This window comes from Tupaia chinensis, unplaced genomic scaffold (genome assembly GCF_000334495.1).
Source record: "Tupaia chinensis unplaced genomic scaffold, TupChi_1.0 Scaffold000550_1, whole genome shotgun sequence".
Taxonomy (NCBI): domain Eukaryota; kingdom Metazoa; phylum Chordata; class Mammalia; order Scandentia; family Tupaiidae; genus Tupaia; species Tupaia belangeri.
In genome coordinates, this window is record NW_006160062.1 from 138,753 (window position 1) to 150,961 (window position 12,209).

Below are 12,209 nucleotides of genomic sequence, written 5' to 3' on the forward strand. Positions count from 1 at the left end.
AGCCTGCCTCAGCTCTCTTCACTTGATCTTAGCCAAAAGGCAGAGAAGTGATCTCAGCTCTCTTAATATTTTGTTACAATTTATCCTCTAGTCCTGGACTTCTTACAGGGGATGGTCTCTAAAGTTGTTGGCTTCCTGAGGGATTTAAAGATGGGAAATACATTTTTTGAGACACTGTACCAGCGCACATCTTATATCTTTTTTTTAAAGAATTATTTATTTTACTATTATTATTATTATTATATAATTTGCTACAGGGCGTGTGCACTCACGAGAGAGAGAAAGAAAAAGAGAAAGAAAGAGAAAGTGAGAAAGCAAGCCTTAGGTTCAGAACTCAAACCACGGTCTGCCATGTGGGAGTCCAGCACCCTAACTACGATGCAACCTGCCGGCCCATGGCATGCCTTAACACAGGGAAGTAGTTATTCTGACACAACCTAGACAAGGATCTAGCTCATTGCAACAATATCTTGCTTCATTTTCTATACTTCAATAGTCCGTATTTTGCCTTGGCAGGTGAGCATTTACTTCAGATAGGGTTATTCCCCCTTTCTCTTAACATGTTCACAAAAACTGGGTCTGTTACTTCCTCTACTTTAAAATGTCCCCTGCTCTCTCATTTTTCTACTTCTATACAATGGCTTCTCATCTTTTTCCTCAAAATCCAGACTTATTCACTATACACAGGTGCAGACAACTAACTCCTTCATTTTATTTTCAGATTAAGGTATGTCACTCATTCACATTTTTAAATATATATAATTTTGTGTTGTGAATTTATTTTTACTTTTTTATATTATTTGGGCCATCTATTTATTTTTAGACATTAGACATGTGGTAGAATATTTTACCTATCAGTTTCACTTTAGGACGATGAGAAGGGAATACAAAATATCTATCCAAAAGGGTATTAGAGGGCCAGCTCAGTGATGCTCTAGTGACATGGTGTTCAAACAATACTGAATCCATCTGGAAGATTGTGGGTTTGGTTCCCTGGGCACCTGTGCACACTAGGCACACATCCTGGCTGGCTAGGAAGGCTGGGGTCGGAAGACAGGGGGATTGTGGCATGAGACCTTCTTATGAGTACTTGGCTTTCTCTCTGACTCTCTTACTCTCGTGAGTAAGACTTAAAAGGAGAAAGCAGATTAGATCTGGTGGTGTGGAGAGTCATCACTTTAGAAAGTTTCACCTTCCAGTCTCTCGCTGAGACCAGTTCATCCTGAAACTCAGCTCAGCGCATTTGGAATCTGGGAGCTGCATTTCTGCCTTCTCATGCCAGAGAGGCAGAAATGCCAGCGTGTGTCATAGCACCACCACCCAAGGGTTGCCCAGAGTCCTGAAAGTGGCCAAATGAGAGGCATCAGGCTAACCTTCCCGTGAGCACACATTAACACTGAGCAGGGGACAGTTCACTCAGAGCTATGATCCCCAGAGTTACAACTGTCTCGGCCAAGGCCAGTTGACAGAGCCACTTCAGAAGCAGAAGAATGAGCTTCATGGGAAGTTGAGCTTCCCTAGGAGTCAACTTCTCTTTTGATGACACCCAAAGGCACCTGTCAAGGTTGGTGCATGCCCAGTGGCAGCATGGCCCTTCTCACCCCATATTCAGTACAGGGCAGTCTGTGATACACCAAAGGGAAGCCAGATTGGAGTTCTATTATTGGCTTAGGACAAGCAGAGCATCAATTTTTAAATGGACCTCTCTGTAGCACCTCAAATTGGGTCAAGAGAGACACCCAAGAAATCAGTGGGATGGGGTAGGAGGGAATGCAAGGCTTTCCGGGCTCCTAAAGGCCAGCTGCCCCTGGTCCACAGTGCTGACTGGCAATTAGAGGGGAGTTGCTAGGCCTTCAAAACATCTTGGACCCTGCATAACTCCAACAACCTCAGGAAGGCTAGAACACGTGGAGAGGAAATACAGGTACTATTATCTCCACCATCTCAGCCCTCATATGTAAACTGTTTCCATACAACTCAAATACCAGATGAAGGTAAGGATCACATGCTGCAGGAGCACTGAGAAGTCGTACAACCTTTTCAGGGAAATCTGAGCTGTGTCTTCAAAGAGCAGGCACTGGCTGGACGATGCCAAAGATTTTAGTAGAACCAGGGTGGGAGAGACAAGGGGAGCAACAGGAAGGAGGTCAGGAAGCAGACAGGTCCAGACTGCAGGACATCTTATGCCAGGATGTTGGGTTTTATCATGCAGAGGACTGGAAGCCACAGAGGATCTAAAGTTCAGGGTGACACATTCCCAAAGACAGAGCTCTCTGGTGGCTTGATAGGAAGCCTCTGGATGTCATGATACAGTTTGCACATTGCTAGAGCTCAGTCCAAACAAGCTTTGACAGGACACTGGCAAATTCCTTTTACTATAAGAGTTACATGAGAGAGGCAGTTTATCACAATGGTCACATACACAGACTCTGGTGCAAGACAGCCTTGTTTCAATTCCAATGCATTCACTCAGCATTGTGAGACCTTGGGAGGTGGCTTCATATCACCGGGCTTCCCTCCCTCCTCTGTTACAGGGCAAACTCAGAGCACCCTTTCAGGAAGCTGTGGAGAGGATTAGATGAAGAGAAAATACAGGAAAGGCTGGTGCTGTGCTTGGCATACAGTAAGCACCATCGGGTATTTACTATGATGTGTTTATTTTGACGTGTGTGAGAAAAAAGCAAGCTACCTAAACCAGGTATTACAGCTTCGGACAAGACTAATGTTCAAGTGACTCTTCAAAAAACTTTTTTTCAAACTTCTTCCATGGGTGAGAGTCAGAGAGAAAGAAAAATGGAGAGAAACAGTCTCTTCAATAGTGCCTTGACTCCAAGATCTATGCCCAGCCAGCCCTGGGTCATGGGCACACATAGGCTTGGTGTATTAAGGAAGGTCTCTGGACATGAACCTGGAACCTTCCCATGTGAATCAGATGCTCAGTGTTGCATTTTACCACTGTGTCACCATCTAGACCCAACAAATGACTATTTTTTTTAAGTAAATTTGAGTAAAAGTATTAAGTAATCAATATCTCCTTAGAGAAAAGACCAGCTTTCTCACTTTTGTCCTGAACTTGGTAGACAGTCCAATCATGAATATAGATGTTTGTAAGGAAATGTACTTCCCGACCCTCTAGGGGTTTTCTGTAATAACTAACAGTTTTCCTATAAGACAGGAGTTACCACCTGTTTGTGTGTGTGTGTGTGTGTGTGTGTGTGTGTGTGTGTGCACTTCTTACATTCTGAAATCCTTGAGCAAAAAGGAAGAGAAGAAAGCAGCCATAGTTAGGGAAAAGGCTCAGATGGCCAATCGCCAGCCATCTTACACAAGAGCAAAAGCCTCATCTCAGTCTTCAAATCGATTTCAAGAAGTTATCATTTTCTCTTCTTACGCAGCAAATTTATATTAGGTTGTCAGAAAAGTCATCATGTAGTTTTTCTATGTTCTTCTATGCAAAAATGCATTGTGACTTTGCTGACGACACAATACATTATTTAGAAAAAATATATGCATTAGAAATCAGTAGGTTAGCCTATGGAGGTTGACTCAATCCCAAATTGAATCCATGTTACAGAATGAGTGGCACACTCATGACTTCCGAGTGCTGAGATCAGAGTGTCAAAAGAGGCCTCGGAGAGAGGTCTAGGGTCCCTACCTGACCCTAACTCCTTGCATGGGTAAAACTAGTACTAGGCAGAGTTTGAAAATCCTAGATAAATTTACCTTTGCAACACAGTCGTATACTTCTCTGTACTTTTTTATACTCTCCTTTCTCCTTGAATCCTTCATAGCATTCGCCTCTTCAAAGTCCCACTTTGTTGCTGGACATGGAGGTGGTTGCCCTGGCAAAGGAGACTGGGTGTGAAATGGTACTGTAGGAGCTAGAACAGCCCGTGTGAAAGGTACAGACTCCGGAAATATCAGTCTGGGGTCCTCCAAGTGACTTTGTGTAACTAGAATAGAAAGTGTTCTATGCTCTGGTATTACTTCTCTTCCCTTTGTTCCCCCTTATCCTTATTATAACTTCATTTTGCTTAACCCAGCTTCTCTCAACTAGATTAGGGTAAGAAAGTAATCTGATGGAACTACCTATTAATACACAACAGGAAAAAGAATGTCACCAATTCTTTTAAGGGCTCAGTGTACACACAGACATAGACCACAGCGTAAGTATTCTATTTTCTTTTCTTAACAGTCTTTCCCAAACTCTCCCATATTCTACAGGCAGCTGTGCTTTTAAAAAGGATCCCAATCAAGCTAAATGAATCTTTAATGAATATTTAATTGGGACCTTTTCAGTGTGATGGTTGAAAAAAAGAAAAGGATAAGCCTTTTTACAAATACACTACTGGGCTAAGGATAGAAAAAAAGTCAACAGATGAGTTTCCTGCCTTTCCTGCCAGTTCCCCTAAACATTTCTGCTTTTCACTGCTTCTCCTTTTCTTGTATTTCTGCATCTATGGACTCACCATAGACTCCAGCAAAGATGCAGAGACACACTGGTGTCGGTGAGCAGCCAATGTGTGCAGAAAATATGGGCGGCTGCAAATCTTTCTTGTCCTTCCACATACTTGACATGGTTTGGGGCAGAGAAGAGGCTCAGAGGCCCACTGGCCCAATGTCTCTGACATATGCCTTTGAGGCTTTTCATGACAGCCCATGGTTTGTACCAAGGGCCAACAAACTTTCTCTGTAAAGGCCAGAGAGTAAGTAGATCAGGCTTTGCAGGCCATATGTCTCTGTTGCGACTTCTCATTCCTGCAGCTGCAGTCCACAAGCAGCCATAGCACATACACAACCAAATGACCATGGCTGCTTCCTTTACAGAACCAGACAAGAGGCAAGATTTGGCCCACCAGCCATAGTTTGCCAATCCCAGGTTTATACTGAACCATCTCTGCAACCAATGTGCTTACAAAATAAGACCACATATTAATATGGCTTTATTATTAAGTACCATAAACAGTGTTAAACAATTTAAGATTCATGCATTTATTTAATACACACACATATTACCACAATATAATTCTTTTTTTAATTTTTAATATATTTTTGTCATTTTAAAATTTTAAGTAAAATGAAAAAGAATATCACAATCCATAACACCAACTATGTACTAATTCTATATCAAATTCACATTGATTTACACATATATTTGTCAGGGCACATTCATAATAATCATTATATGTTTATTTTAGTTAACAATGACTTAATGTGACTTTTTAATAATATGTACAGCCAGAAAATGGTAGAAATATGGGCAAGGGTAAGAATTACAGAGATCTTAGGGTGAAAACAATGCCAGGAGTCCCCTTTTCACCGCATCCTCACCACTATTTATCATTCTTTATTTTTTTAATTTTAGCTAACTGAATGGGATACATAGTATTTCACTGTGTTTTGTTTGTTTGTTTTCTGTGAGAGGTTTTCGCCATAGGGCGCATGCGCTCGTCAGAATGGCAGAGAGACAGAGAGATAGAAAGTGAGAAATCACCTCCCGGGGGGATGGCCACGCCGCAATCCCTTCTCCTCCATTCTCTTCTTGGGATCTTGTGCACACATGCACACGTGCCCGGCGTGAGTTTAAGCCACTGGGTCTGGGACTTGAACTGTAGTCGACTACATGGGAGTCCAGCAACACAGCCATTATGCTAACTGCTGGTCCCTCCTTCACTGTGGTTTTGACTTGCATTTCCCTTATGGTAAGAGATGTTGAATATTTTTTCACAAGCTTTTAAACTGTTCATATGTCTTCCTGGAGAATTGTCTGTTCAGCTCCTTTGTCCATTTTTTGATTGTTCATTTTTTTGCACATAAACTGTTTGAGTTCCCTGTATATTCTGGTTATCAGCTCCTACACTGTTGATTGGAATGTAAATTTGTGTAGCCATAGTGGAGAACAATATGGAGGTTCCTCAGAAAACTAAAAATAAAACTACCATGTGAGCCAGTAATTCCACTCCTGGGTATATACCCAAAGGACAGGAAAACATTCGGTAAGAAAGACACTTGCATATCCATATTTATTGCATCATTATTCACAATTGCTAAAACAGAATTATTCACAATTGCCACAAACAGATGAATGGATTGAAAAAATGTGGCACAAAGATACTATGAACTATTACTCAGCCATAAAAACACAATGAGACCCCGGCATTTGATAGAAAGTGGACAAATATGAACGATTTAATGTTAAGTGAAGCAAGTCAGACTATGAAAGAAAGGCACTGTATATCCCTGCCTAATACATATCCAACTCCTGCACTCTGTGTCAGAAACTGAAAGACTAGAAGGTATAATAGCAGGGAGGGCAACTGTAGATACTAGAGACAGTATAAGAGGGAGTAGAAGAAAGGGATGAGGGGAAAACATTTAACAGACTCAACAATGAAAAGTTTTCTGTTGATGATAATGTATACGGTAGTATCTTTGACTTAACTCATATGCACTGTATTCATGCTAGGAAAAATCACTTTGTACAATGTTAAGATGTACAGTGATTAACTGTAATAAAAAATATTTTTTAGGAAGCAGCAAATGGCATAATGGTTATGTTGCTGGACTTTTATGTAGTTGATGACGGTTCGAGTCCCAGACCTGGTGGCTTAAACTCACGCCGGGCACATGTGCATGTGTACCTAAGATCCCGAAAGGAGAATGGAAACGAAGGGACTGCAGTGTAGCCATCCCCCCTGGGGAGTGATTTCTTAATTTCTGTCTCTTTGTCTCTCTCTGTCTTTCCAGTGAGCACAAGCATCCTATAACAAAAACCTCTTAACAACAACAACAAAAAGACTAAAAAGAAACATGTAAAAATAAAACTAATTAATTTTTCTAAAATGCCAAGAGCTAGACATCAGGCTTGTGGAAATAAGAAATGAAAAACTCAATTTGGACTGGGAGTCTCAAATGTCTTTTGTCTTCCCTATAGTTCAATGTGTTTCACCTTTCTCAGTTCCCTGATTAAAAGTCAAAGTTATATAAGAGGACTTCAGAAAGTTAGTGAAAAAACTGAATTAAAAGTATGAGCTTATTTTTGTGTAAAAAGAAAAAAAAAGAAAGAAAGAAAGAAAGAAGAAAGAAATCCATGCAAAGTTTTTCAAAATATGCACTATCCATGAACATTTTGAAGACCCTGTATTTCAAGCCCAAACCAAAACAATGGTGACATTAGGATTCTGAAGCTCCAAGGAGCCAGCAGCATGTGACAGGCTATCCTGTAGTCAAAGGTCACGGTGAAAAGAATGAGTTCAGTAGACATCTAAGAGCAAAGTAACACGGAAAAAGACACACTGACTCACAGGAAACAGGGACCAACCAGCAGTGAAAAGAAAATAACATGTGTAGAATGAGCCGGCCAGCACAATAACCTAGTTAATACTGATCAGCTTGCAGTTCTGACTCCTCTTAGCCACTGCCATTTCACATCTCTGTGGGCTTGCTCTGTTGTCCTCTCCTAGACCTCCACTTAAACCTCACCCCCCCCCATATTCTCCTTCTGTCCTCCCAATACCCCTCCCAGTTTCTTCTCCTTCAACTACTCAGCCTGCCCCGTAATGATGCTCAGACATAATCTCCTCTACAGAACTGCACTTCAAGCTGAGCTACATGTTGCTTGCCTCTGCTCCTATCAGCTCCAGTAGACCAGGGATATGTCTTCCAACTTTCCTCCCCCTGTAAATCTTATGTACACTGTAACACCTAAAAGTCTAGTACCTGTCTTGTGCATATAACCCTAAGTCTGTCTTAGCATGTTCCTAAATATCTAAAGTTCTGAGAGTGAGTCACATGTATGAACCTCAATTAAGAGCGAGTGAGTGTAGGGGCCAGCAGATGGCATAGTGGTTAAGGCGCTGGACCTCCACATAGCCAATTGTGGTTCAAGTCCCAAACCCAGAGGCTTGAAAACTCATTCTGGGTGCATGTGTGTGCATGCCCAAAATCCCAAGAGAAGAATGGAGGAAAAGGGACTGCAGCATGGCCATTCCCCCTGAGGAGTGATTTCTCACTTTCCCTCTCACTGCCTCTGTCTCTCTGTCTCTTTCTCTCTCTGGTGAGTATACACACCCTAAAGCAAAAACTTCTTAAATAAAGAAAAAGAGTAATTGAGTGTATATGTGTTGGGTGTTGGGGGAACAGTAGTGAGTACTGATAATTAGAGCATTGAACCCTAAAACCAAGATCAGGTATTTGATTTCAGGGGATCAGTACCTGACACCCTAACTTCTTAAATAAAGAAAAAGAGTAATTGAGTGTATATGTGTTGGGTGTTGGGGGAACAGTAGTGAGTACTGATAATTAGAGCATTGAACCCTAAAACCAAGATCAGGTATTTGATTTCAGGGGATCAGTACCTGACACCCTAAGGCAAAAACCTCTTAAATAAAAAAAAAGAGTAAGTGAGTGTATATGTGTTGGGTGTTGGGGGAACAGTAGTGAGTACTGATAATTAGAGCATTGAACCCTAAAACCAAGATCAGGTATTTGATTTCAGGGGATCAGTATCTGAATTTACAAATGGATGTCCCTAGACTCAACACAGAAAGGCTCCAAAACAACACAAATCTGTACTGACTTCTGGGAAAACATCCTGAAGTGCATGATGGTGGCTTAACACCAATAGCAGTGTAAATTGTTACTACATTATTACCATGGTAACTGCAGAAGTGGCAGCTACATTCTGAAATCGCAACTAGAGAGTTGTCGTGTATCTCAAAAGAAGTTCTCCTCTGTGCATACATTTCTAATTCCTCTAAGAATGAGATCTGAATTATACAATCTGTACTCTCCACTAATTCAGAAAGGCACTTGAGATAATTTGTTTCTAAAGTAACTATTTCTCACTAGGTAACTGTTGAAACTTTATCACCCTAGTAACATGGCAAGAGAAAGTGACCTTGCTTTAATAAAAATGCCATTGTTATATTAGATACAAAACATGTTTCTATGTTAAACTGCAATGATAAGATTCTGGAAGGTTTATTGGCAGGGAAAGGGTGGCTTCTGGTACAAAACCATGGTCAAAAAGAAGACAGAGCTAGTAATTTAATTATCCACCTGTAAGTAGGTTGAGCTAGAGGTCTTCCTCGAACTTGGGAAGCAAAGTCAATGCTAAGCCTTCCAACAGGCCAATCAACTTTAGAACAGGAAGAGAAGTCTCCCAATACATAATGGGACCTTAAATCATTCCATGCAATATTCAAACTTTACATACAAATGCTACCCACATACAAGATGTTTGATCTTGTTTTCAAAACTATGTAGTCAGGGGAGAGCCCCCTACTAGTGGTGAAGGCGTCGAGTACAAATCCAGTTAGGGCTGACTGAGTGCTTACACTGTACCAAGTACCATGGACCGTTCCTTTTAACTCTAACAACCACACTCTGATGTCAGTCCTACTCCTCCTCCTCTTATTTTATGTATTTATTTTGTACTGCTAGAGGGTACATGTACTCACCAGAGAGTGAGAGACAGAATGAGAATGCACCATGTGAGTCATCGTCACACTGTAATCCCTTTTCCCCCATTCCTCCATCCCATTGGGATGTGGAGCACACACACATAGTGTGTTTTTCAAGCCACCAGGGTTAGGATTCAAATCACAGTCAACCTTGGGATGGCAGGTAGTGTGGTGATTAAGGTGCTACACTACCATATGGTCGACCAAGGTTCAAGTCCCAGACCTGGCGACTTACTTTCTTGCTTTCTCTCTCTGTCTCTCTCTCTCTTTGGTCAAATCTAAAAAAGAACAAATGGAATTAAGTAAATTAATAATTCTTAAGAAAAAAAAAAAGATTGTCAAATAATAGTCAACCATGAGACTTCCAGCTTTCTTAATCACTAGGCCCTGGGGCCAGCTCAGTACTCCAGTCTTACAGGCAAGGATGTAAAGTTTGAGAAACCAAAGTTAACGGCTACAAAAGTGGCAAAACTCGGTTCATGACTATACCTATATGCAATCATGCTTTCAAAAACATGATGACACACACTTGGGGAGAGCATAATGCAATAACTTTCCATGTCACAAATCAGATGAAGCAGAGGAAGGCTGATAGAACGATGCTATCATTGTCCGTCTCTGTCTTTTTCCTTCCCGCCATCCCTAAAAAAGCTTTTAACACTGCTGGAAAATAAGGCTGCAAGGAAGATTACAAAATATAATACATTTAGCGAGAGAGGCAAAATGGTAAAAATGCAGCCTCCTCGATTTAGACCTCGGGGTCTGTGTCCTGGACCATGCTAAACACTGAGTCTCCAGTCCCTTGCTACCAAATTGCTGTAAGATTCACCTTACTCTTTTGTGGTCCTTAGAACAGGCACTGTAAAGGAATGTGTCTAGCACTAGGTTTGGCAGAGAGCAGGTGTACAGTATTTTTTTTTTCTTCTTTATCTTCAGTTTCTTACCTCAAATGAAATACCTTTCAAGGTATTATCTCTCTGCTATTTCTGTGGTTTCCTGTCCCTCATAATCTGCCTTCTAACAGTGCATAAAACTGTTTAGATAAAGCAAAATGCATTGCTTTCAATGTAAACACACAATGTAGAATTTAAATACACTGATGCAGTATATAAGGGAGGAAGATCACTGAAATAAATACTACAGATGTCAAAGCAACAAGTATTGAAATATGCACATGCTGTGACCAGCAACTGAGGAGAGTAAATAGGACTTACGGATTTCTCCACCCCCAACTCATACAACACAAACTGACAGTCTAAAAAGTCACCGCCCAGTATATGAAATGAATTCAGACTATTTCATGAACTATATTTTCATAGTGCTAAAAAACTACACGAGAGAGATTGCAGAATCTGTAAATATTATAAATCCTCCATCATCCACTTTTTGGTGAAGCTCAAGCTTTAAATCAGACTTACATGTTATAAAAATAAAATGTTCTGAGTTAAGCTAAGAAGGTCCCAGTTTCAGACCCAGGCCGAGGTTAGTTAACTTAAAAGTAAAATATCCCTAATGGAAAGTTCATATGTGTTGAGATATTTGCTTCCCGGTTAGGGATGTGGAAGCTCCAGCGGATAGAAACCACCACTCTCTGAGGTCTGAAACTCTTTTCTCTCATTTCCACTGTGGCTCTCAATCACAACTGTACATCAGTACTGTCATCTCTGCCCACGGACTGGGGTTTGAGCAAGTGTGAAGCATACAGACTTCCAACGTGCTCCAGTAAGCTGCTAATCGACATCGTTCCAGCCTCTCAACACTCAAAGGGCAAATCACAAACTTGCCTCCTCAACCAGAAAGCTGACACTTCTGGTCCCCAATGAAATGAAGGCTCCTCCCACACTCACAAGAAGTCTACCAGGTCTTAGTCCTTCCACCTTATTTTTGAAAAGACAGATAAAAACCTAACAGATAAAAAAGCACATTCATTCTCGTGTATGTATTTTTAAAAACCCCCTCTATTCTTTTTTCCCTTCCTTTAAGTTGGGGAAATTCTTAATATGTTCCTATGATAGATGGAACGGTATTAGGAACGCATTTTGAGAGCTGAGTTTTTAGAAGACAGGCCGGTAGATGAGCAAGCAGAGTTAGGCTTGAAAATTTTAAATTCCTGCACGGCCAAGCAATCATGTATGTCTGTTTTCACACAACATAAGCGTTGTCTGGGATGCACAACGATGCAACGTAATGCGAGGTGCAAGATACAGGCGCGATGCAGCTGGTGTGCTCCGTGTCACACAGGCCGCCGGGGCGGCATGCGAGCCGGAGTCACAACACTGCGAGTCTCCGGCTTCATAGCTCGGACCCGCGGCTTGAGTGCGACCACTGAGAGAGAAGCCAGCACACCCTGGGCACACCTCCCTGAGGATGAGCTGGGGAGAAAGTGAAGGGAGACTGAGGGAGCGCGGAGAGGGCGCGCGGCGGATCCTGGGGAGGAAAAGGACAGCGAGCAGAGGGTGGGATGGAAAAGGGCGATGTGGCAAAGGTGCAGAAGCGCCAGCTGCAGATCGGGCCCGAAAGACTACGTGGGGACCAGGGATTAGCGACCGGCGGGAAGGGGAGGTGGGTCCTGGGGCCAGCTGCTGGTGTAAGCGCGAGTGCCAGGCACTGGGCGCGCGTGGCCGGGGCGAGGGAGCAGGGGCGCGTCCGTCACCTGTATTGTTTGAAAAGCTGGTCCGACTCCCTAAAGCCGTTGTTGAGCAGCATGTTGATGCCGGCCAAAGCCAGCTCCGCGTCCTGCAGGGG

At 42.1% G+C, this 12,209-nt stretch overlaps 1 protein-coding gene across 1 annotated transcript in view; it reads right to left on the reverse strand.

Moving 5' to 3' along the window:
• The window catches only part of TTC39C (tetratricopeptide repeat domain 39C), a 126,717-nt gene extending 114,508 nt beyond the window's left edge, over window positions 1–12,209 (reverse strand). The window contains exon 1 of the mRNA XM_006157653.3: window positions 12,118–12,209. Within this exon, the coding sequence (XP_006157715.1) occupies window positions 12,118–12,170 (53 nt within the window). The 5' untranslated portion in view covers window positions 12,171–12,209. The remainder of the gene's footprint in view (window positions 1–12,117) is intronic.